Raw genomic sequence first — 25,737 nt, 5'->3', positions numbered from 1 at the left:
CAACAACCCAGCCCTGTACTCTTTTCTGTGCTGGGCACTGTGTTAATTCATTTGGTTCTCCCAAGCACCCTAGAAAAAAAGCATAATGACTATTCCCATTTTATAGCTGAAGAATCTGAGATTCAGAGAAGGTCTAGAATTTGCCCTCTCAGTCTGCGCCCTTAACCATTACCCCATGCTGCCTCTCCAGGTGGGATGGATGGATGGGGAAAAACGTTGGTGGTAAAGTGCCTCCCTGAGGGATCCAGGCCTTGTCCCAGGAAGTCTCAGAGCAAGCCCTGGATGGGAGCTCACACATAGGTGTGGCAGTGGAGCCAGAGCCGTTAACACTAAGGAAGATCTCTCCCAGCTCTCTGCTCCCTGCCAGTCTCCCCTGGCTGGACTTAAAAGGGCATGAGACCACATCCCCAGTAGGTTGGAAGTATCCGCATTAGGGGACACCTGGTAGAGACACTAGATAAGAGGGCACAGAATGGAGGACTTACCATGTGGATTTACTTGTATCTGGTGCTCATAGAGAGATGAGGCCACCACCCCACTCTCTCACCAGGCAGTCCCTATGCTGTCGCCAGCCAGCGTTGACATTCTGTAACTGATGTAAACACACTGTAGGAAGTTTAAAATGGGAAGGAAAAAGGTAACTTAACACTCTTAACACTCTAATACAGCATTTCTGGTCTTAAAAATAAGATTTTTAAACTTATTAGACAAGTAAGGACCACCATGTGTGCTCTGTGGCCTGTCAAGCCGTGACTACTGTGGATGCTATTGTGTCATCATGAACTTCTCTCCCACTTACATGAGGAAGGGGACATGGGTATTGGGGGAACGACGCAGAGAGTGAGTTGGCTTTGGTCTGGCACAGCCTTATACAGGCCCTTCTAGACTCAGGAAGAGCGTCCTGCCTCTTCCCTCCTTCCATTAGAGCCAGTGGCTTAAGCAGACAGTTTGTGGGGCTGGCCATTGGTGAAGAAGGTTAGGGTAGGACCAAAGGTCACCACAATAGCTGATAAGCATGAAATGAAACCTCTTGCTTCCATGGCCATGTTCCTCCTCTCTTAAGTCCATCTTTTCTTGGTAACCATGGTGGTGAAGTTGATCAACTTCCTGCTGGGAGAGCAGGTATGGCAGGGAATGCTTCCAATGCCCACTGCCAGCACACAGTTCTGGGAGCAGAGCACTCCTCCAGGCCTGGTTTTGGTGAGTGGTGGTCTCTAACACGTACTCCCCTGGACTCCCATTGGGTAGTAGCCTGGCCATCACAGTCTGCAGTGCTTGAGCAGCCTTTGGCCTCTCTGCAGAAAGCCAGGATAGCAGTGCCTAGGCAGTGTTCAGTGCAGGCCCCAGTGTGCTCCACACCCCTTGCCTTCCCAGCACGCCCTCATGGAGAGTCCTATCATCAGCCTGCTGCTTCCTCCGTCATTAATGTTATGGGGTACAGGCCCTCGCTCATGCGTTTTGTATTTGTTATCAAGCAGCGGGGCACAACAGGTCTAGATCTGTACCACGCACTGGGTACCGAGGGAAAGCAGGAACACATCTGACAGCCACATCCTGCCTGGCACTGAGATGCGCTCCCTCCCTCCCACAAGCTGTCACACTGCCCAAGGACCAGCCTCCTTCCTTTAATTCTCCAGAAGCTGTCTTTCTCCACTCTGGCCTTGACCGAGGTGCCTTGAGGAAAGAGCCTTTCCCAGAAGTGACTATTGCAGCTAGCTGAAGCTCACCTTTGCAGGGGGCAGAGCTTCAAAAAAAAAAGTCTAAAATATGAAGGTCACAAGAGTAAAGACTTATTTATTTAATTTAGAAGAAAGTTGTCCACAGTTTCATCACTTAAACGCAAGCTCACTCTTCTATATCATTCTGAGGGCAAGAGGGTAAAACCCAAAGCAGAGTTGACAACCACCTGTTGTGATCCAGGCAGTGGACACAAGGGCATGCCAGACTGGCCACATCTGCCGCTTCCTGGTCAAGTAGAGGCCTAGTGACGATGCCCGTGTACCGCACGCAGGATGGGGTGATAAATGGTTGCCGGGGGGAGGCCACCCTGGGGGCAGTTGACCTGCCAGTGCCCAGCTTCCTGCCCATCTTGCCTGCCCTTTGTGGAGAGCACCCTCACTGGGCTTTTTTCTCAGACCAGTGAGAATTTGAGTAAGACGATCTCAGACGTCAAAAGAGACAGACTTGAGGTCCCTGCTAGGGCATATTTCCGTCTGGGCCTCTCAGCTGTTGGTGTCTTGCCAAGATGTGGAGCCACCTGCAGGTCAGGCTCTTCCATAACCAGGCCCCCTGAGTTCACTGGGCCATCAGTACACATCACTCCAGAGGGTCAGCTGGAGGCATGTCTGTGCCTCATTCTTCTTAGGACCTCCATGGACTGATGTGGATCAGATGGCTCCTGTGCTCTGTTGGCCTTGGCGTATGCACCACAAGCATTCCAAGCCAGTCTTCCCTGCCTGCGTCAGGCACTGGCCTAGGCTGGAGCAGCCAGAACACATGTTTTACTTGCTTTCTTTTGGTAGAAGGAAGTTTTCTCATCTTCATACAGTTAGGTTACAATTGGACGTCCTGGCCTGGAAATGTGGTGTGGTCTTGTTGGCATTTCTGACCCTCTTTCTTCCAGTAAGGCAATGGAGGGCTGTAGTGACCTATGAGGCCTGTTTAGCAGTAGGAGTGGATGCTGTGGGTAAGGTAGCTCACCCCATCTCTCCTGGGCCCCTTAGGCCACCCAGACCCCTAAGCAACTGATTTTTATTGTTGTTGTTTCTGAGACAGGGTCTCGCCCTGTTGCCCATGCTGGAATACAGTGATGCAATCGTGGCTCACTATAGCCTCAACCTCCTGAGCTCGAGATCCTCCTGCCTCAGCCTCCCGAGTAGCTGGGACTACAGGTGGCACCACACCTTCCTAATTTTTTATGTTTTTTGTAGAAATGAGGTCTTGCTATGTTGCCCCAGGCTGGTCTCAAACTCTTGGCCTCAAGCAGTCATCTCACCTTAGCCTTCCAAAGTGCTGGGATTATAGGCGTGAGCCACCGCACTGGGGTTGTTGTTTTTCGGGTTTTTATGTTTGTTTGTTTTTTTGAGGTTAGGTTTAATAGACAAAAGAAAGAAAAGAGAGTAGCTCTCTCTCCAAGAGAGGGGCGCCTGAGCGGGTCTTCCCTGCAGCTGGGTTTCTAACTCAGTCTAGGATTGCTGTTTTCTTCTCTCTTTATGTGTTCTAAGATTTCTGGCTGAATTCTTGACCCTCTGCCTGCTTTCCATGAAAATTGTGCTCTGTGTGTCTTTGTGTCCAAGCTCTCAGTGCCTGATGTGAACCGCTGAGAGGCCTGCATCATCATCTGATTCCTCTGTCTCCCCCGTGCCTAGCACAGGGCTGATCCCAGCATTACTATGGCTTATACTATTTGGTGAGCCACATTTTGAACACATTAGAAACCTGGCACATTTTTTAATAAAGTGATGGTATCCTCTGTAAGATGGATGCCAGCCCTAAGCTGTGGGACGCAGGCAACTTCTTGAGCTCACATGAGAAGACAGTGTAGTGTGGAAGGAGCTAGGACCTCCTGGCATTCAGTCATTAGGGCCACCTCAAAGAGTGGGGGGAGGGGCAGCCCGTGGTAGGCACTGGGCTTGGGGGAGCGGAGATGCTCTTATGGCTTTTCTTTGCCAATACCACTGGGGACAGCGATGCAAGGGAGAGAGAAGGGCAATGGCTCCAGGAGAAGGAGTGATGGTGGAGAGCCAAGGACACTGAGGGAGAACAGTGGGCTGGGCTGCAGGGGAGCAGAGAGGGAAGATCAGACTAATAGCAGGTGGCTGAGGGGAGCATAGGGAGTGAGTGCTCAGATTCTTTCCTCAATGAGAATAGTGATGGTGGGCAAGCTGGCCACACACCTGATGTCTGCAGATAGGCTTTGACTTAGCATGTGGGGAACTGGGGGCCTTGGTTGTTGCCCATTCGGCCCTGCCCCAGCAGGCCCCAGCTGTCTCCAGGCCACTACTACAATAGGGAGAGGGCTCAGCCATAGCACACCACCTCAGAGCTGGTGCTGCTGGCTGCTTCTCTGGCTTCCTCCAGGCAAGCTGCGCAGGGTGTGTGCCATGCTCCTGCGTGCCTAAGGAGCCACAGACCACAGGACCCCTTGCCTTTGTCCCTTGCTCCCCAGCCCTTTCCATCTGTCCCACCCTCCCGGGCCAGACAGCTTCTTCTGTAGCCAAGGAGCCTGCACCTCAGGGTATATAGCCCAAAGTCACCCACGCCACTGTCATCATCCTGGGGCCAGCCCTGCAGCTCCACCACCCAGCCTGGGCTATCTTGATGTGAACTGCTGCCCCATGTTCCCTGGTAGAGCAAGGCTGGGTGTTCAGGAGCTGGGCTCATGACACCTGAGGGTCCATGTGGGAGCACTTGGCTCACTCACAGCAGCAGCAACCCTGGAGAGGGATTTGGGGCAGGCAGTGGGCCGAGCACTGAGCAGGGGAGCAGGTGTGTTACTTTGTGAACCCTGGCTGTGTTTTATTTGATGATGGTGGTGGCAACACCTGCCCTTTGTGGGCTGCTTCCCCATGCCCCGGCCCCAGAGGTGGGACAGCCTGTGCCACCGTTCAGAGGGGAAGACCCAGAGCCCAGCCCATTAACTCCCACTCTGTAGCTTCTGGGTCCCCCACTGCATGCCAGCTGGGACAGCCTGTTTCATGGAGCAGGAGATCTCGGTTGGGGCAGAGCCAGCACCGGGCCCTGTGCCTCCTGCTGCTGGGTCCAGCACCCACTCAGCAAGGGCATTGGTCCAGCCATGCTGGTCACCTCACTGAGGCGCCTCCGTCGCTGGTGGTAGACCACTGCATGGACAGGGCCTAAAACCAAGGTGACTTTCTTTTCCTTCTTCTCAACTGTAGGAAAAAACGAGGAGCCATTGGAGAGTCCAGAAGGTTTCCGGGCTGCAGAGCAAGGTGTCCAGAAGCCTGTTGCAGAACCCCCAGCCTCTGCTTGCATCCCTGGCAAGCCCTCAGCATCCATACCCACCCTGTGGGATGGGAAGAAGAGAGGGGACCTCCCAGGAGAGCCAGTGGCCTTCCCCCAGGGGCTGCCGGCTGGTGCTGAGGAGCAGCGGCAGTTTCTCACAGAGCAGTGCATTGCCTCCTTCCGCCTGTGCCTGAGTCGCTTCCCCCAGCACTATAAGAGTCTCTACCGTCTGGCCTTCCTCTACACCTACAGCAAGACCCACCGGGTGAGTGGGCTGCCGGGCCAAGGGGGCTTGCATTTTCCCAGGCAGCCGAGCGTCTTTGAAGGTTGGTGGGCAGAGCTAAGACAGATTGGAGCTTCATGGTAGCAGCACATGGGAGGGATGGGCAAGAGAGCTATAGGAGGCAGCGCCAGCCCCAGGAGTGGGCCAGCTTGCCAGGGAACCCAGTGGTGAGGGCCCAGGGTTACAGCCAGGAATGGAGGAAGGAGTGTAGGGGGCCTCACAGCCTCAGGGATAGGCTATGGGGTGAGGGATAAGGATTTCATAAGCTCAACTACTCTTTCCTGTGAGGGCTGTGCAGCGACTCAAACTCTGATGTCGTGCTCCCTCACCCCTGCCATTCACCCATCATCTCAGCGACAGCATGCCCGTCTTCCAGGTGCCCTAGGGGCCCTGCTTACTCTCTGTTCTGGCCTTGCTTGCCCTAGGCCCCATCTCTCCAGCTGCATCTTGCAGGGGCCTCCTCACCATACCCTGCCCCTGAGCTCTTCTCTCTGGTGCAGCTGCCAAAACCATCTTCACAGCCTCTGCTTTATGGGGGTTGGGTGCTAACAGCCTCCTCCAGCTCTTTTTGGAAAGCAGATGATATAGCGATCCTTAACAGCTGTGCCCCAGGCTTAAGTGCTTCCAGGGGCTTCCCAGCCAGACCTCTTCTGCTGGCGTTTAGATTTGGGGAGGTAATGTGACCTGGGCAGGGCCTAAATAGTAGGGGTGACTTTATTTTCCTTCAGTTTCTCCTCACTCACCCAGGAGGTGTTGGGGAGTGTCCTGGTCGTTGTCCTGCCCCATGTAGCTTCTAAGGGGGAAGCAGACTTAAAAACATGCAGCTGGCCGGACATGGTGGCTCACACCTATAATCCCAGCACTTTGGGAGGGCGAGGCAGGGGGATCACCTGAGGTCAGGAGTTCGAGACCAACCTGGTGAATCCCCGTCTCTACTAAAAATACAAAAGTTAGCCAGGCGTGGTGGCACATACCTGTAGTCCCAGCTACTCGGGAGGCTGAGGCATGAGAATTGCTCGAACCCAGGAGGCAGTGGTTGCAATGAGCCGCAACTGTGCCACTGCACTTCAGCCTGGGCGACAGAGCGAGACTCCATCTCAAAAATAAAAATAATAAATAATAAATTAAAACATGCAGATGAGTAAAGCAAGTCTCATTTGACCAATACCACAGAGAAAACAATGGGGTGCATAGAGGTGTGAGGGTGCTGCTGTGCCTCTGTGAAGACACCTTTTATGCTGAGACCTGTATTGTAGGGGACAGCACTGGTCTGGAAGGAAGGAAGAGCACCCAGACAGAGCAAACAGCCCAGGAAGGTGGCCATTCTGGGCTGGCATTGGTGTGGGCGAGGGCCAGAGAGGGCCAGGTGTGGTGGGCAAACAGGGGTGACCTTTAGGGTCTTGCTGTGAGGACTCATTCAGGTCCTCCTCCTAGAGATCTCCTGCTGGTTCCCCCCAGCATCCTCTGTGGAATGTTTGAAGAACCAGAATGGACAGTTGGCCAAGAGATGGGGCCTGGCTTGGCACTGGCTATGTGCAGGAAGTGGCACTTCACAGAATTCTGCTTGGGGGACTAGATACAGGGGTCCAAGAAGGCAAGTGCTCTGTCCCCACAGTGACCAGCATTCTCATGTGGCTTGGTTGATTTCCTCAGGGCACAGCAGGTGACACAGGTCTGGGAGGGAGGGAGTCTCATCATCTGGGGCTTTGGTCTGTAGTTCAAGGTGCAGTGCATGCTGGCAAACAACGGCCAGCTCCGGCTTCCCTGGCTATTGGTGCCACACTGGAGCCTGTTTTGCTCACTGCTCAGCCTGCACTTGGCAGTGGACCTTAGCTCTGTACCTCAGACCTTCTGCACCCTGGTGGACCTGGATCTTAATAAACCCCAACCAGCATGTCCCCACTGCTGAAGCTGTCTTTGGGCCTGAGGGGCAGTGGCTGATATGAACTCTGTTGGGCTTACCATTGCTTTGGGAACTTTCCCCCTTCCCTCTTTTGGGAGCAGCACAGCCCACTGCAAGAGCCCACACACACATCAGTGGAACAGACACTAGTAACCATTGTCCTGTCCTCCCTCACCTCTGGTGTCCTTCTGTTCAAGTGCATCCTCAAGCAGCCATACAGCCCCCTCCAGCTGTAGTCAGCTTTGACGAGGATCTGGTGGTCCCCAGTAGTGAGCTCAGATCCTTCCTCATCCTGTTACAGGGTACCTTCTCAAGAAGCAGATGCCGAGATGGAATTTCGGGTACAAAATGTTTATTAGGAATTGGCACCTGTGCAAGGGAAGTGGGGAGGGACAGCAGGTTTGGGTGGGAGGAGAGTTGAGTGGTGATACAGGCCCCACCCATCCACCCTCCACTTCCCCGCTAAATGGCTTTATGTTGAATTTGAAGGAGCCAGTGCATGTAAAGTGCTTAGCTCAGCACTGGACACAGAATGCTGTTATTACAAAAGCCTGCCCCTTCTCTTGATGAATATTTTAGAAGTAGGAAACAGTATTTCTGTCAAAATTAAAAGTTGGAGGGAGATAACCACAATTCTACTACCCTAAAACTAGCTGTCTTGGGTCTAGTACAGGTTGAATATCCTTTATACAAAATGCTTGGGACCAGAAGGGGTTTGGATTTTGGCTTTTTTTCAGATCTTAGAATATTTGCATTATATTTACCTGGCTGAGCCATCCCTAAACCAAAAATCTGAAATCCCAAATGCTCCGATGAGGCTGGGCGCGGTGGCTCACGCCTGTAATCCTAGCACTTTGGGAGATTGAGGCGGGTGGATCACCTGAGGTCAGGAGTTCAAGACCAGCCTGGCCAACATGGCGAAAACTTGTCTCTACTAAAAATACAAAAATTATCCAGGCGTAGTGGCGCACATCTGTAATCTCAGTTAATCAGGAGGTTGAGGCAGGAGAATCGCTTGAACTGGGGAGGCAGAGGTTGCCGTGAGCTGAGATCGCGTCACTTCACTCCAGCCTGGGCGAAAGACCAAAACTCCCTCTCAAAAAAAAAAAACAAAACGAAAAACCGAAACGCTCCAATGAGCATTTCCTTTAAGCACCAAAGTTTCAGATTTTGGAATAATTTGGATTTTAGATATTTGGACTTAGGATGCCCTGCCTGTATTTCTTCCCAACTCCAGTACACATGCCCTGTTGATTGTGTGCTTTCAAGACCAGGCACTCCAGACCCCAGAGATGGGATCATGCCCGTTCTACTTTGCATCTAGGAACCTGGTCTGAGGGTCACACAGAGCTGAGTGACAGAGCCAGACATCAGCCCTGGGCAGTCTCACGCTGGCCCAGTTGCTGCACTGTCCCCCATACCCTGTCCACACTCATAGTTTGCCATTTTGCTCTTAACCATGAATGCCCCCTTGCCAGGTCATTTTGGTCATCTATGATGGTCCAGGGTAGGTGGACCAGTTGACCCAGCCATCCCCACTCAGCCAGGGATGGAGGCTGCCTTGGGCTGTCTGCACCATTGATGTCAGTATCCCCAGACAACCCCCAATAGCCATCAGCCTCAGTTTCTGTCAGCTTTTCTGTTTGTTGCATTCCCAGGCTGAGTTCCTTGGTTCTCAGAAATGGAATGCTGTCTTGAATCTAAGAGAGACCCCTTAAGCAGCAGATACTCCCTACCCACAGCCACACTGCCTACCCACAGATCTGCTTCAGGAGGCAGCTCTGCAGGTGCCAAGTGTGCCTCAGGTAGCCTTGGGCCACTGAGCTCATTCTAGACCCTGCATATGCTGAGTCTAGGGTGGTTCCTGCTGGCTCCTGTGTTTGCTTCACCCAGAAACCTTTGCTGAGCACCAGTTACCACCATCAAATTGAATGCAGGTTGTTAACACCTAGCTCCCCCGAGAGCCTAAGTCAAGACCTACCTGCTGCTCTGGGGCATGCCATCCTGGGGGCTGCATGTGGCTCTGCCCAGACCTGGGGTGTCAGCTTTGCTGGCAGCAGCTTGTTCACAGATCTGGGGGACACAACTCCATGTTGTCACTGACTAATGTGGAACCATTAACTGGGAAGTAGTTACCACTTTCCAAACACAGCTGTTTGGTAACAAATACTTCCCGCTGTGTATATTTGACAGCAGCACATTTCTTCACAAAATCCTGCTGTGGGCTTGGCAGTGCCTTTTTCTTGTTGCCATCTCACAGCTCACTGGTGGACTGGAGCGTCCAATGTCTGCCTCTTCAAAGGGGCCCACAAGCAGAGCCTGTCTGGAGTTGTGTGGTTGACTCCTGAACCCTTGGGTCTTTCACAGGCATCTCCAGGTGAGGTTCTGCCTGCCCAGGCCTTGCAAAGAAACTGCCTTCAGGGCACAGTGTGCCACTTGCTTAGCTGCTGACAGCAGGGCTTTTTGGGGAGGAGAGAATGTGGGCTCTGAAGCTGGCCTAACCTAGGTTCAGATCCTGGCTCTTCATGGGAACTCTTGGAGGTCCAGGGCTCTTCTTTCCTCGATGAGAATGATAGTGATATGAAAGAATTATTGTGGTAATGAGGTGAAGGCTGCAGTGCTGGGGCAATATCCAACACACCCTGCCCTGCCCTCAGCCAACAGTCCTTCTCACCCCTCTAGTGAGGCCCATTTCTTCAGTGTCAGCATCTCCCATGACTCCTTGCTCCTCTGCCAGGCCCTCTGAGGGCTCCCTGCCTGGGGGATAGTGGCCAAGGGCTAGGTCTGTCCTGAGGGACCTTTGTTGCCTGCCTGAGGATGCCCTCCCACCCAAGGTTGGCACTGCTGCACACAGGCTGCCCCTGGACAACCCCAAGGCAGTCCACCTGTTGCCCTGTACACTGTGCACACCTTAGATGGGGATGATCATTTATGCTGATAGCTGTAAGGGCCCTAATTCTAGCTACTGTATCACTTAGTCCCTGGATCACAATCTTCACCAAGATTTTGAGGCCTGAGTCTACACCCATAGAAACCTAGCTCTTTGAGCCTAGAGAGGCACCCCAGGAGAGACAACACATGGCATCAGACACCTCTTGTCATGAAGGTTCTGGCCTTTACTGATGAGTGTCCAGGAAGAAGGCTAATGCATAGACACCCCTACCCTGCTCTCCCAGTTGCCTCCTTCTCAGCTGGGAGCTGAGCCCCTTCACCTCCTGCTACTTCTGCTGCAAGGGGTTCAGGGCAGAGGGGGTTAGTTATAAGATGTTCCCTGGAGCCAGCAATCTTGAACAAAAACAAATCAATTTCAAAACTTACTACAAATCTATAACATGCTCATCAAAACAGTGTGGAATATTAGCCTTAAAAAGGGAGGAAATTCGGTCACATCAGACAGCATGGGAAACCTAGAGGACATAATGCCAAGTGAAATAGCCAGTCACAAGACAAATACTGAATGATTCCACTTAGGTGAGGTATGAGGAGTAGCAGCCTGGCTGTGCTAGCCCAGTCGGACCCCATTTCTGTGGCCCAGTACCGATATGGGATGAGCCCAGGCCCAGGGTTTGGTTACAGACAGACTCCTGCCAGGGGGACTCCATGGTGCTGTGTGCTCAGCTAAAGGATCACCAGGGAATCTGCTGACTTTTGACTTCCAGATCAGCTGGTGCTCTGGTGTGAGCCTGGGTAAAGGACAGGTCAGCTGGCTGTGAACCCCCACCCCTTGCCCACCTATTGTGAGTACAGTATCCCCACCTGCCTGTGCTGCTGGCTCATGTGGGGGACCCGTAGAAGTCAGGACTATCGTGCAGGTTAAATGAGAGGGCCTCTGAAGTGGGCCCTGCGCCATCAGACTGGAGTAGGTGTGAGGGCCTGCATGTTGAGACCCCGCTTTTTGCTCGCAGACAAGTGTTCGGGGGGAGCCAGTGAGCTTTGAGTTCACACTGACTGAGCCAGGACCACACAGATAGTAGAACCAGGCACCAGGAGGGCATGCTGGCCACAAAGCAGGGTGTTCACCTGCCTTTAACCTTTCCTCCCTTTCTGTGGACGTAAAAGTGGCCCCTTCCACAAAATGGCGTTGTGTCCTGCCTCCTCACGTGGATGTCCTGAGCTGCTGCAGATCCCAACCAACCAGATTCTTGTCAAGCTTTAGTTTGTATAGTTTGCAAAAGGAGAACTTGATATTTTTCTCAAATTAGGAATCTTGATTTTGCATTTCAAAGTCTGTCTGCCTCATGGTTTGAAGATTCTGCTGGGCCCTTAGGGGCCAGAGGAGGTGGGACAGGTTGCCCCCATAATGGCCTGGTCTTCTCTGCTGCAAAGAAATGCAGATTTCAGCCATTTGAATAGGTTTAAGCACTCTGCCAGAAGCTTTTATTACCAATAATATTGTTTAAGCTTGGAAAAGAGAATGAAACTACTCACAACTGTCCCACAAGCCATGACATGGCAGAAGTGTTTGTGTTTCATGTGCTCCCTCCAGCATGTTTTCTGTGCATCTCTGCAGGTTTGCTCATTCAGCAGCTGTCTACTGAGTGGTTGTCACGCAGGAGGTTCCTCTTTGAGGTGCTGGGGATACAGCATTGTGTGCTTACTGGAAGAATAGATTGGGCAGCTAGTGATGAGTAGGAAGAAAAATAAAGCTTGGTAAGGGGTTAGAGGCGGGATTGTGACTATTTAGACAGGGAGATTGGGAAGACCTGTCTAAGCAAGGATCTGAATCAAGTGAGGGAGCCCTGATGGCCATGAGGATATTGGGGGAGAGGCTTCCAGATGGACATACACCCAGCACACATGCCTAGAGACAGAAACAGTCTTGGTGTGACTAGAATCTGCTGGAAGCTGGTGTGACTAAATGGGCAAGGAGGAGAGAGGAAGGAGATGCGGTCAGAGGCTTTCAGGGCCTGGTTTGGCAGGGGAAGAGTTGAGGGAACATCATCCTGAATTAGGTTAAAGCTGTTGCAAGGGCTGGGCATGGTGGCTCACACCTGTAATCCCAGCTCTTTGGGAGGCCAATGCAGGTAAATCACTTGAGGTCATGAGTTTGAGACTAGCCTGGCCAACATGGCAAAACCCCATCTCTACTAAAAGTGTAAAACCTGGTGTGGTGTTGTGTGCCTGAAATACCAGCTACTCAAGAGGCTGAGGAAGGAGAATCACTTGAACCTGGGAGGCAGAGGTTGCAGTGAGCCGAGGTCACGCCACTGCACTCCAGCCTGGGTAACACAGCAAGGCAAAACTGTCTCAAAAAAAAAAAAAAAAAATCTGTCGCAAGGTTGTGGAAGAAGAGAGGCTCCATGTGACCTGAGTGTGTCAGAGACACTACTGGGCTGATATATAAAGAGTGAGTTGGGGGTGGCGCGTCAGAGGCCTGGCAGGACACAGATGGCCCCATCTAACAGGAAAGTCTGAAGAGCACTTAATGAAGGAGCAACTTACACAGGCCCAGGCAGAGAGTAGGAATTCACAAGCGAGGAAGAGTGTGCTACCCTGGGCCAACCGCAGTGCCCATCGGGCCTGGCCATTGATGGCTGCCCCACATCAACTCCACAGGGAGGGAATTCAAGGAGTGAGTGCTCTGATCAGATTCCCTCAGTTAAACCCACCCAGTAGTCAGAGACCCAGGAGCTTGAGAATGTGTCCACACAGGTAAAGAAAAAGTCAGTGTGGCAGCAGAGATGGGAGGAGATCGCAGCAGGATATCAGGAAGTAGTCTGATTCTAGATGGATTCAGACAGAAGAGCTGAATCAATGGATGAGATAGCATGGGAAACCTAGAGGACATAATGCTAAGTGAAATAGCCAGTCACAAAAGACAAATACTGAATGATTCCATTTAGATGAGGTATGACAAGTAGCAGCCTGGCAGCGCTAGCCCAATCAGACCCCATTTCTTTGGCCCAGGACCTGTGGGATGTGAAGGAAAGAGAAAAGTCAAGGTCAGTCCACAGACAGTCATGCATCCTGCTTCTGTTCTTACTAATGTTGTGAATCAGTTGAGAAGGTTTGCACATCTATCACCTTCAACAACTGTATTTAACTTTTCATATATATATATGAGTAACGTAGAACAGTTATATATATATGAGTATATATGAGTAATGTAGAACAGAGTTCCCTCCTGAGGCACTACTGACATTTGGGACCAAATAATTCTCTGTTGTGGGGATGTCATGTGCACTGCAGGACTTTCAGCAATATCCCTGGTCTCTACCCACTAGATACCAGTAGCCTTCCTCTAGCTGTGATGACCAAAGATGTTTCCAGACATTGCCAGATGCCCCCTTGGGGACAGACTCCCACCCCCCCATTGAGAACTATTGCCATGAGTCTCCCTCCCCAGGCAACTCTCAGGGCTGTTGGGTACATTTCCTTTCCATCTTTCTTCTGCCTACTTTCTTTACACACACACACACACACACACACACACACACAGAAACGTATGCAAATATGGTTCTGCTTTTTTCGTGCTCCCCATGTACTCATAAACTCTTTGATTGCATGACTTCTAATGACCACACAGGATTCTCGGGGCTGGGGGGAGGGGGCACAGCTTTTACACTAAATCCTTAATATTTGGCTTTATCCAAACATAGACATTCTAATTATAATTTTTCATGATTAGAAGTATCAGGAGTGGTTGGCTTTAAGTCTACTAGGTCTAGCTTTGGGGATATTCATGTCCTAGGTTGCTGGGGTGAGTTTGCAGTAAGTATGTGTCTACAGCTTATGGATGTCCCCAGCAGCCCACTAGAGTCTCCCATCAGCAGGTAGCCACACACTCCTCTTTCTCTGGTCTATAGAACACTGTACTCCAAGGGCTCCCAGCCAGTCCTCTTTGCATGGGGCAAGGGGTCCTGGGTGGCTCCAAAGGCTGCAGAAGGCCTTCCCTGGCCAAGCCCTCCACCACTCCTGATTCCTCCATTTGTCATGGAACCCGTGAGCACCATCTGTGCCCCCATGCCAATGCCTGAGGTATGGCTAGGTGAAGGGCTGAGCACAGCTGAGGTCCATAGCCACCTTCCTAGCAGCCTGTGGAGCCCTGCTGGTCTTGCAGATAGGCTGGCACTGCTCCAGGATCCCCACCAGATAGTTTGCACACCTGGAGTCACTATGTAGGAGTTGTAGAGCCTGACCTCTCTGACCCCCGCCATCTGTCCCTTGTGGGTTTGTGAGGCAGGAGTTAGTTAAGTGGCGAGTGGAACATCATCATTGGTTGTGGCAGGGAGACAGCCCCTGGACAGAGACCCTGGGTGACACAGGCAGAACACATCCTCCAGGCCACCATACAATAGTGACAGATAGCACCTGGGATCAGGTCTGCCTTCCAACTTTGCACATCTTGGGACAGCAGGTGTCCCCAGAGGGTAGTAGTTGTGTTCCCATCTCCAGCTGTCAACAGGCTTTGCCAAGCCCCCACTACATGCAGGGCCCACAGAAGGCTACAGGTAGGTATGCAGGCCACCTCACCCCAAGCTTTTGCTTCCTGTGCGAAGGGAAAGTGAGCCTGGGGAGTTCCAGGAGCTGTGACAGTCAGCCCAATGTGTGCTGTAGTGAAACGATTGCTGGCGGAGTAGTGCGAGTTAGTGGGCAGAGGCTGGCATTGAGGTTTAGCCTCAAGGGCTTAGACTGTTACTTAGCTGGCCCCAGGGAGCATAGTGCTGGCACCCTGGCCTTGGGCAGGACCCAAGCAGCCCCTCTCATGCCCCATGGCTGTTGCCCTCCTCCCTCAACCTGACATACACTTCCTTCCCATTTTATGAAAGGTCAGACTGCTCAGCTTCCTTTCATTCTTCCTGTGGGCATCTGTTGCACCCTTTCTGTGAGCTTCAAACTAGACTTGTCCTGGAGGAGCCATCAGTAAAGTCAGACTGTGTCCCTGCCCTCATAGGGCTGATAGAGAAGTGGGGGCAGACAGCAGACCCATCTGCGAGTCAGTGGAAAGGCTATTTAAGGTGGCCATGGGGCTGTGGGTATAGTATTCCAGGGGAGCATCAGGGGGAAAGGTGAGATGGCACCAGGTAGAGAGACCTGCAGGGACCAAGGTGGGAACAAGTGTGGCCAGAGGGCTGTTCACAAAGAGGGGTTGGGGGATGTGAGGGAGATGAGCCAGCGGGTAGACAGGTAGACTGAGGCATGGAGCTGACTCTTGCCCTGAGGCAGGTGCAACCCAAAGGCCTTCAAGCAGAGGGGTTAGATGTCCCCTCTGCCTTCTGCTGTGAAGCAGGGATGGTCCAGATAGTGGGCAAGGGAGGACATAAGGTGCCTGTATGCATCTGCGATTCTTTGCCCTACTTCTCTTCAGGACCTTACAGCCCTCCATCTGCCCTCTGTCAGAGCAGGGTCTATATGCATAAGTCTCAGGGCCCATGCAGCCAACGGAAATGTGCCGTTATCTGGTAAGTGGCTCCATGGGCCTCCTCCCATTCTCAGAGGTGCCTGTGAGCCAGCAGTGTGACAGGTTGCATGAGGCCATGATGGCTGGCTCAGTGTTCAGCACACAGCACATGCCCAGGCAGATTTGTAGAGTGACTTGCCCACCCATAGTAGATAGGCCGGGGGTCAGGGGAAGAGCCCAGACATCAGACTCCTTGCAGCCTGGACCAGATTCCAGGGATGGCTCTGCCACTTCCTGGCTCTGGGACCTTGGGCAAGCTCTTGAATTTCTCTGAGCCTCTATTTCCTCGTTGGTAAACTGGCAATTCTGTGAGGTGAGGGGTTATGGCACTGTGCTCAGCCCAGGAGGCATCATGTTGTCTTATGTCACCACACCACACCACAAAGCTGCAGGTGCACCGTGCAAGTCAGATCCCCTTCCCCCTTGCAGAGGTTCAGCAAGGGCCCAACACAGTCTCTGCCCCTCCTCCACCCCACCAGCCAGGCACCCATGATTCCCCAGACAGGTCTCAGCCCTCGCTGTCAGTACCTATCTGGGGCCTCAGGCATGAATCAGCTAAGGGCCCCCATAAGCTATTTGGACACTTTGTGCCTTAGCATCGATCAGCTCTCTTTCTCTGGTGGGCCTGGGAGACAGCTGGAGAAACACACTCTCCACCAGTACACAGTAGCCAGGTCTGCGGGAAGCTAATTTATAATCGAGGTTGGGTTTGACAGGCTAGTGCTTTCTGCACCCTTTGCCCCAGAAACCTCTCCCACTGCCTTCTCCCTTTCTGCTCCTATCTGGGGGACAGACTGGCTTGGTGCAGGTGGAGTGGTGGAAAACAAACCAGAGAGGAATGTCCATTCCCATCCCATGGCCACAGGTCCTGCAACAAGGCAGCTAGGCAGGGAAGCAAAGTCTATGTGACTCTCTCCATCCTGGCCTCAGTGCTTTCTTTTGTATCCCCAGCCATAAGGAAGTCTTTGTTGAGGCTTTACTTTCTTGGTATTCTTAGGAAAATGATGGCTACTGGAGATGCTTCTTCAAGCCAGGCTCTCAAATCTCTTCCTGCTGGCCTCAAGTGCTGCTACTTAAAGAGGTCTTCTGGACATTTTTCCAAGTTCATGAGGAGCCCCAGAAGCAGCTTTGGGGTCATGACTCTTGGGTAACTTTTCTCAGGCCAGGCCTGTGCCCTGGGTCATGGAGATGGAGGAGTGGTTTGCCACAGCATTGAGGCCAGGGCCATAGAGGAGAGGAAGGGTATGCATAGGCTCAGTCCCCTAGGCGGCCTGTCTCTGCTCCGGGCTCCACATCCCCTGGTCTTAGTGCTTACTCCCTGCCTCATAGTCCCCTGGCTCCCCACTGGCCTTATGAGCAGCCACATCTGATCCCCTCCACCTCCTTGGCTAGGTCCTGACTGTCCCCGGTGTCTGGGCACTTGCTTCAGTGAGTCCCTTATCCCCATAACAGCCTTGTGCAAACCACAGTCCAGGTATCACCTTCTCCCAGAGCCTCCCTGACCTTTTCAGACTGGATGAAAGGTAGGTCTCCTTTGCAGCCTACCTCCATGGTCAGGTGTGCTCAACAGTGGTATTAGAAGTATAGGTGACGGACCAGGCACGGTGGCTCATGTCTGTAATTCCAACACTTTGGGAGGCCAAGGCGGGCAGATCACTTGATGTTAGGAGTTCGAGACCAGCCTGGGCAACATGGTGAAACCCCATCTCTACTAAAAATACAAAAATTAGCCAGGCATAATGGCAGGCACCTGTAGTCCCACCTACTCAGGAGGTTGAAGCAGGAGAATCACTTGAATGACTTGCAGGTTTCAGTGAGCTGAGAGCATACCACTACACTCCACCCTGGGTTACTGAGTGAGATTCTGTCTCAAAAAAAAAGTACAGTGTCCCACATCACCTTCTTGAGTCTACCTATGACTGATTAGACCAGGATGGACACCTGCCTGAGCTGAACCTCTCAGATCTCCTTTGGGAAAGACTTTGAACCAAGTGTGTCACAGTGGGTCATGGCTGAGCACTGATGCAGGTTGTGAGCCCCTTTCTTGGGCTTCCTGAGACCCACCTGCGTCTTCCTCTTGGAGCCCTGCTCTACTTACTAGTCTTTGAGCTAATCTTTCATTTTATTCCTTTTAATGAAGCATACCTGAACCCCCACCCCTTCTCCCTACCCTGTACTCAGTTTGTCTGCAGCTGACCCTCCCTCCTTGGACCTGCTGTGGAGCAGGGGCATGTGGCCTGGGATAGGGTGGGGTGGGGTGCAGAGGTGGGAGGTATTATGTGAGAACTTGGAACCAGCCTCAAGAGGCTTTTGAATGAGTGGCCTGGGAAGTGGGCTTTCCAAAGCATGGCTGCTAGGCATTACTGGGGACTTTTTTTTTTTTTTTTTTTTTGAGGTGGAGTCTCACTTCTGTCACCAGGCTAGAGTGCAGTGGCGTAATCTCGGCTCACTGCAACCTCCGCCTCCCAAATTCAAGTGATTCTCCTGCCTCACCCTCTTGAGTAGCTGGGATTACAGGCATGTGCTACCACACCAGGCTAATTCTTTTATTTTTAGTAGAGATGGGGTTTCTCCGTGTTGGTCAGGCTGGTCTCGAACTCCCAACCTCAGGCGATCCACTCGCCTCAGCCTCTCAAAGTGCTGGGATTACACGCGTGAGCCACCGTGCCCAGCTGCTGGAGACACTTGAAAGTAAACTACAAGTTGTTCCTCCTAGGGTGCTGGAGCTCAGAAGTTGAAGGTCAGGACTGGGTATTTTACTGTTTTCTGTGAGTGTGAGCAAAGTGGCCTCTGCTCTCAATTGGGAGCCTGCCTCCGGGGTCTGAGGACCCTCTCGCTGCCCAGGTTGTTCCCTCCTCTGCCTGTTTCTCCTTCCCCTCAGGGAGGGGCAGGCAGGGGGTCCCTCAGCAGATGGGAAGCTCACAGTGAATGGAGCTTCCTACATGTAGCCCTGGGCCCTGCCCAGTGCTGGGGAGCAGCCCTCAGTCCCTACAGCAGCCCTGTGGGGGCAGAAGGGTAGCCCTCTGTGCAGAGACCGGAGCAAAGGCTTGCAGGCAGGCTAGCATGAGCCCCACAGCCAGCCAGTCAGGGAGCTGGATTTGTACTTTTGCCTCATGATGATTGGGGGAACAATTCAATATGCTGAGCCTGGCCAGCAGTGGGCAGAATGGGACCAGGTGGGATAAGCTTGCAGACCAAGAAGTGAGGGCTTTCAGAGCAGCTGGAGTGCAAGGTGATGAAGGCCTGCGCCCAGTGCTAGGAAAGGTGAGCAAGGGACCTGAGCAGGAGGGGAGGACAGATTGGCCGGGGCAGTGGGTACTGTGGAAAGGGTAGAGGGTCTGGCATTGTGCAGTCCCAGGTGCTAAGCCCAGCTCTGCCCATTGCCAGCCCTTTCCCTGTAGGACAGCATGGTCCTGAGGTGGAGTAAGATGGCCAGTGCAAGGTGCTTGGCTGCTGTGGTGAAAACCAGAGAGGGAGGAGTGGCTGGCTAGGCAGCTGGTGGGAAGGCTTGCTCTATGGGCCAGTAAGAAGGCCCCAGAGAAGGCTGAGGCAGCCAGGTCTGCGCCCACCCTCTTACCCTACACCATTCTCCCCTGGGCCTGGATTCCACCAAGAGGCTCTTTGCCCAGAGATCACTGACCTAAGCACTGTGGCCAGAGCCTGGCCCTCCGAGCCTAAGGCAGCTGTACCACTGGCCATGAATAAGGAATGCTTTTCCTGACAAATAAGTCAAAGCTGCTATTTGGACTTGTGGAGGGCCCCTGACAGAGGCGGGTACTGGGTCCATGTGGCAGGTTTATAGGGTTGGTCAGGCCAGGGGTCTCTGTCAGTCCCCATCTTGGGCAGTCAAGGACTACACTCCCAAACCAGTGGTGCTGGGCAAGAGATCAGTTCTGAAAATGCATCCCACAGCCTGAAGATCAAAGCCCACGGCCAGAACCGCCTGGAGCTGTGGAATCAATGTATGCAGGAACTGCTGCTCATCGTGGTTTGCTGTGCAGCCAGGAAGGAGGGGACCGCCTGCCTTCCCTGTGGGCGCCCTGAGCAGCCCACACACTCACTTCCAACCTACTTCTTGTTTCCCCAGAACCTCCAGTGGGCCCGCGACGTGTTGCTAGGCAGCAGTATCCCGTGGCAACAACTGCAGCACATGCCGGCACAGGGGCTCTTCTGCGAGAGGAACAAGACCAATTTCTTCAACGTGAGTACTTTGCCTTGTTGATTTCCAAGACTGTTGCCACTGCTTTTCACTGAAGGCGCATGAATTGACCCCCTAGGTGGGTGTTCCCAGGGCCTCAGGTTTGTGGCATCCTCAGAGGGCAGGCAGGGTGGTGCAATCTAGAGTGAGCCAGACTCCGGTGTAGGGCTATGATTGCTGAGCGACTTCTGGCAAATCACTGCCACCTCCTGTGGGGAGAGGCATGGATGAACTTGGTATGTTCTCCAAAGCCCCAGGTATTCTGGGGCCACATAGGCAGTGATGAGAAGGGTACAGGCCCAGGTTCCTCCTCCTGCTGGAGCAGCTCCTCCTATGGTCTCAAGCACGCAGGAGATTCTGACTGCTTAAAAAACAAGTGTGGGCCAGGTGCGGTGGCTCACGCCTGTAGTCCCAGCACTTTGGGAGGCTGAGGCAGGTGAATCACAAGGTCAGGAGTTTGAGACCAACCTGGCCAACATGGCGAAACCCCATCTCTACTAAATATACATAAATTAGCTGGGCGTGGTGGCGGGCACCTGTAATCTCAGCTACTTGGGAAGCCAAGGCAGGAGAATTGCTTGAGCCCAGGATGCAGAGGTTGCGGTGAGCCCAGATCATGCCATTGCACTCCAGCCTGGGGGACCAGAGCAAGACTCTGTCTCAAACAAACAAACAAACAAAAAACAAGTGGGGCCTGGGTGCAGTGGCTCACACCTGTAATCCCAGCACTTTGGGAGGCCGAGGCAGGCAGATCACCTGAGGTCGGGAGTTTGAGACTAGCCTGGCCAACATGGTGAAACCCTGTCTCTACTAAAATACAAAAATTAGCTGGGCGTGGTGGCAGGCACCTGTAATCCCAGCTACTCAGGAGGCTGAGGCAGAAGAATTGCTTGAACCCGGAAGGCAGAGGTTGCAGTGAGCCGAGATGGCGCTCCAGCCTGGGCGACAGAGCCAGACTCCCTCTCAAAAAAAAGTGTGACCAATATTGGGCTTTCAGCGCACTTAAGCCCTGATATTCCGTGTGAGGTGGAGACTTACTCCTTGAGCAGGGCAGGGCCAATCACCTGAGCCTGCCTGCCTCTCATCCCAAAGACCTACATTTGCTCCTCTTGACACCCCACCTGGATCTACCCTCCCCCATTTCCTCTGCCCTGCATGGGGACAGCTGGCCCCTCATTCCCCTCTACCTCCAAGTCCTTACCTATCCACCGCCCCTCCCAGCATGGCCAGCTCCCAGCTGAGTGACTTTGGCAGGTCATTCATCCCCTCTGAGCTTTGGTTTCTTCTATATTTTCCTTGATTCCCTGTTACTCATGGAGAAACTGAAGGGCAGAGTTGGCCTGAACAGGAGCTGAGGAGAGCAGGTTTCAGGTCTGGAGGTGTGTAACAGGCCAATTCTCAGGGTACACGGGCAGGCAGGTCCCCACTGAGAGCCAGCCAGCTGGTGGGAGTGTCTGGGCCCATGGCTCCTCTCCCAGGATGTGGTCTTCTGGGGTCAGAGTAGGAGCTTCAGATCCTGAAAGCCCTGCATCTGCCCACCCTCTCTGTTTGATATTTTATAGACAAGTAGGAGGTGTTATTGATAATCAATCTAGATGATACCAAGGGATTTGCTGCAAAAGAAAGGTGCCCTCTCACCTGCATGCCCAGGCAACAGCTACTTCCCCACAACAGAAACCGTTTGTTGTCCCATGTGTGTGCTCTTCTAGAGGGCATCTGCCCATTTACAAGCTAGTGCACATAGATGTGCACAAAAGGCAAAAGTGCACACACTTTTCTTCCCCTTGTATTTTCTCACTAAACAATATTCTTTTTGATAGCCACTCATTCTTTTTGATAGCTACTGCATAGTATTCCCAACATCGGGATGTCCCACAGTTTACCTACCCATCCCTTCTTTTTTTTTTTTTTTGGAGATAAGAGTCTTGCTCTGTCACCCAGGCTTGAGTGCAGTGGCGTAATCTTGGGTCACTGCAACCTCCGCCTCCTGGGTTCAAGCAGTTCTCCTGCTTCAGCCTCACAAGTAACTGGGACTACAGGTCCGCACCACCACGCCCAACTAATTTTTGTATTTTTTTTTAGTAGAGGTGGGGTTTCACCATGTTGACCAGGCTGGTCTTGAACTCCTGGCCTCAAGTGATCTGCCCTCCTCGGCCTCCCAAAGTGCTGGGATTACAGGTGTGAGCTACTGTGCCCGGCCCCCCATTCCTTACTGATGGACACTTAGATTAGGTCCAGTCTTTTTTACTACAAACAATACATCACACACACACATACACACACACACAGAGAAAGGCTCAGTGCTTCACCCATGAAGCACTTCCTTGACTGTGACATTACGCTAATTTTAACTTCTATCCAAAAGTTGGTGTCCTTCATGTTCATTTTCTAGTGGATTATTGGTCCTTTTCCTATTGATTAATAAGAACTCTTTATATATCAATGAAATAAGCCCTTTGTCAGTGTTTTGAAAATCTGTTTTTCTGCAGTTGATAGACTAGAGTTAGAGCTAGACAAGTTGCTTAATTTCCCTGTCCTGGGTTCCTCACCTTGAAAGTGGGCTTCTATTACCTGCCTTGAAGAGTAACTGTAGGAATCAAGTTAGATAATGGGGTAATATTTCTGACACAGGATCTGGCACATGGTAGGTACTTAAGAAAATAGTTTCCCTCCCTCCCTCTCTTCCTCTTTCCTTTTGGTGCTTTGCGCTTAAAGCCTATGCAGTGATATTGGAAGGAAGGACCCAACCTCCATGTCTTCCTCTTAGGGTAAGACCTCAGCCTTTCTAATGATAAAGCTAGGGAAGCTGGCCTGCCAGATGGCTGCTCCCCAGAGCACATCCAAGTTGGCAGCCACATGCTACAGGCCCCTTTCCCATTGGGCTCACTCCCTGCACCTTCTCCTTAGTTTCTGGGACCTTCCAAAATGAGTCTTGCAGAAAAGCAGTCTGAGGCTGTGTGCCTGTGGCAAGGAAGGCTGGTACAGCCCCATGTAGGCCTGGCACATAGGCAATGCCATCCCTGCAGCTGGAAGCCCCTGAAGATCAGGGCCACCCCAGTCCAGACTGGGTGTTTTGGTGGTTTTGCCTCTTCCAGGACAGTTGTTTGTTCCTCCATGCTTCCCAGTGACCTGCTGCTTTTACCACCCTTTGGGGCCTCTGTCCTCTGCTTTCTTACCTCTTCTCTTTAGAGATAGGTTTGGGCTACTTGTGCTCCTTGAGCTATGCCTAGTGTCCAGCATGTCAAAAAATGCTGGGCAGTTCCTGAACGCTTTCAGCACATAAGTCTATCTGGCATATTCCCAAGTCTGGGGAAACTGCATACTAACGTGTTCATGAAGGAGCATTTAGGGCAGCCTTGGCTGACTTTGCTGGATTGAGGCTGTGTCTCTGGTAGATGGCCTATAGGTTGGGATGAGCAGACTGGCTCACCTCCCTTCTAGCCTGCACTGGAGTTTACTGTTTAGTCCAGGAGAAGGCAAAGGCGGCAGGTGGGTGCTGGCCCTTGAGAGGCAGTAGAGGGAAGTTGAGGCTGGGGACATCAGCACCCTAATCCCTACCCCTCTCAACCCACTGTCCTGGGCCATCCACACTACCCAGCCTTTGTGTTGCTCAGCCTGTCATCCTTAGAGCTTGGGTGGGGGGCACTTCTGTTATTTTTTTAATGATAAGTTTTGAAAATTACGAGAGTTGTAGTTTAGGAAAAACTCAAACCCCTTTTCCTTTGTTCTCACACCAACACAACAGTCAACACAGACAGAAGACTTCTGTGACCAAGTCGGGGGCGGATTTTTTCCCACCAACAAATAAGCAATCAATTCAGTAGCAGACACCAGCTGGGTGTCCTCTAATTGAATTAAATTCCAACATTATCTTTTTTTTTTAAGAGATAGCACTGTGCTCTGTCACCTAGGCCTTTGGGGGCCCTACCTCAGCCTGCCAGATAGCTGGGACTACAGACATGCACCACCATGCCCAGCCAATTTTTTAATTTTTTGTAGAGACGGAGTCTTACTATATTGCCCAGGCTCAGTTTCAACACCTGGAGATGGTATCAGATCCCACAGGTTGAGTGAGGGCTCAGTCCTCAGAACATCCCCCACTTCAGACACTAGTCACAAGTCTGGGCCTCCGAAATGTCTAACTTACTGGCTTCAGGTTGATGTTCCTACAGCCCCCTCTTTGGGTTTGATTAATTTGCTGAAGTGGCTTACAAACTCAGATAAACACATTTCCCAGTTTATTATAAGGGATGTTACAGGAGGATACGGGGAAGGCTGTATCCTCCTGCAATTGTTTCTCTCCAGGCATGCCACCCACCAGGAGCTTCTGTGTATTTAGTTATCTGGAAGCTCAGGAACCTGTCCTCTTTGGCCTTTTATGGAGACTTCATAGGCATGATTGAAACATGGACAACTATATCAAAATGTTATTGAACAAAAAGATTATTATCTAAACCCAACAAGACCTATTCAGATTCTTTTTGCCCTCTCTGCAGCATTCCTTCCTCCAGGATGTGGGGTAGGACTCTTATCTGGAATGAAGGTCTTAAGACCCACAATCAAATTAGAGTCCTGTCTTGGGCAAGCGGAAAGAAGGGCAGGAGAAGGTCAGAAAAAGAGAGATTCTGTTTACAGTAACGGGCTATGAGAGTTAGGAGCCAGGAACCATGGATGAACAAACATATATATATCTGTCATATAGATCATAGTATCACAGTCATATAGGACCACATTTTCATTGCCAACAGTTCAGACACATAGAGTCCACATACCTTTGTTTGCCCATCCCCAGGCACTGTGCCCTTTTCAGAGGTGCTTCTGTGATCAGCCAAGCTGTTATCTTTTTCTGGGTCTGTGTGTACAAAAACGGATTTGTCGTGCGGCTTTTTAAAAAGTGCATGTAATCCCAGCACTTTGGGAGGCCGAGACGAGCGGATCATGAGGTCAGGAGATCGAGACCATCCTGGCTAACACAGTGAAACCCCGTCTCTACTAAAAAAATACAAAAAACTAGCCAAGCGAGGTGGCGGGCACCTGTAGTCCCAGCTACTCGGGAGGCTGAGGCAGGAGAATGGCGTAAACCCAGGAGGCGGAGCTTGTGGTGAGCTGAGATCTGGCCACTGCACTCCAGCCTGGGAGACAGAGCGAGACTCTGTCTCAAAAAAAAAAAAGTGCATGTGTGGCTGGGCGCAGTGGCTCACGCCTGTAATCCCAGCACTTTGGAAGGCAGAGGCGGGTGGATCACCTGAGATCAGGAGTTCGAGACCAGCCTGGCGAAACCCCATCTCTACTAAAAATACAAAAATTAGCCAGGCATGATGGCGCATGCCTGTAGTCCCAGCTAGTCAGGAGGCTGAGGCAGGAGAATCGCTTCAGCCCGGGAGGTAGAGGTTATAGTTAGCTGAGATTGCACCACTGCAGTCCAGCCTGGGTGACAGAGTGAGACTCCATCTCAAAAAAAAAAAAAAAATGTGTGCGTGTGCGCTTTTTAGCAACTTTGCTTTTTCCGTGACACCAAGTCTTGGAGAAGTTTCCATGTGAGAAGGTCAGATCATTTTGCTCTCTTCAACTGCTGCCCTGTCTCCTTGGGTGGACACATGTATGGGCCCAGTGTTTGCTCTCACAGTCTTCTGGTTTGTGCATCTTTGTGCTGTTGCTGTGTTCCTCTCTAAGTCCCCTGGCCTGGCCCAGAGGAGGTGCCCACATGAATATTTGTGGATTAATTTCATTCATCCCTTTCCCCTCAGCAGTTGGTCTCCAAGCTCATTCTCCTGGATCAGCCAGTGCTGGATGTTGTAGGAGACAGGGAGAGCCTTGGCCCTGGCCACATGATGCTCAAAGCTGATGGTAGAGCACTGCCTGCTTGTCTCCATGCGGGGCCTTCATAAGATGCTGCAGGGCATGTGGGAGGGACAGGGAGCTGGGCTCTCCCATGCGGGGTGGGGTGCTGCTCAGCCAGAAAGGGGACAGGAGAGGAAGGCTAGGAT

General features: G+C 52.0%; 1 protein-coding gene across 8 annotated transcripts in view; it reads left to right on the top strand.

The window, feature by feature from the left end:
• The window catches only part of CABIN1 (calcineurin binding protein 1), a 170,680-nt gene that overhangs the window by 104,470 nt on the left and 40,473 nt on the right, over positions 1 to 25,737 (top strand). For all 8 annotated transcript variants that reach the window (XM_026448420.1, XM_026448423.1, XM_026448421.1 and 5 more), the window contains 2 exons: positions 4,899 to 5,230; positions 19,640 to 19,753. In XM_026448420.1, coding sequence (XP_026304205.1) covers positions 4,899 to 5,230; positions 19,640 to 19,753 — 446 coding nt within the window. The remainder of the gene's footprint in view (positions 1 to 4,898; positions 5,231 to 19,639; positions 19,754 to 25,737) is intronic.

This window comes from Piliocolobus tephrosceles, chromosome 19, assembly GCF_002776525.5.
Source record: "Piliocolobus tephrosceles isolate RC106 chromosome 19, ASM277652v3, whole genome shotgun sequence".
Classification (NCBI taxonomy): Eukaryota; Metazoa; Chordata; class Mammalia; order Primates; family Cercopithecidae; genus Piliocolobus; species Piliocolobus tephrosceles.
Note: the sequence above shows the minus strand (reverse complement) of the source record. Positions and strands in the feature narration are given on the sequence as shown.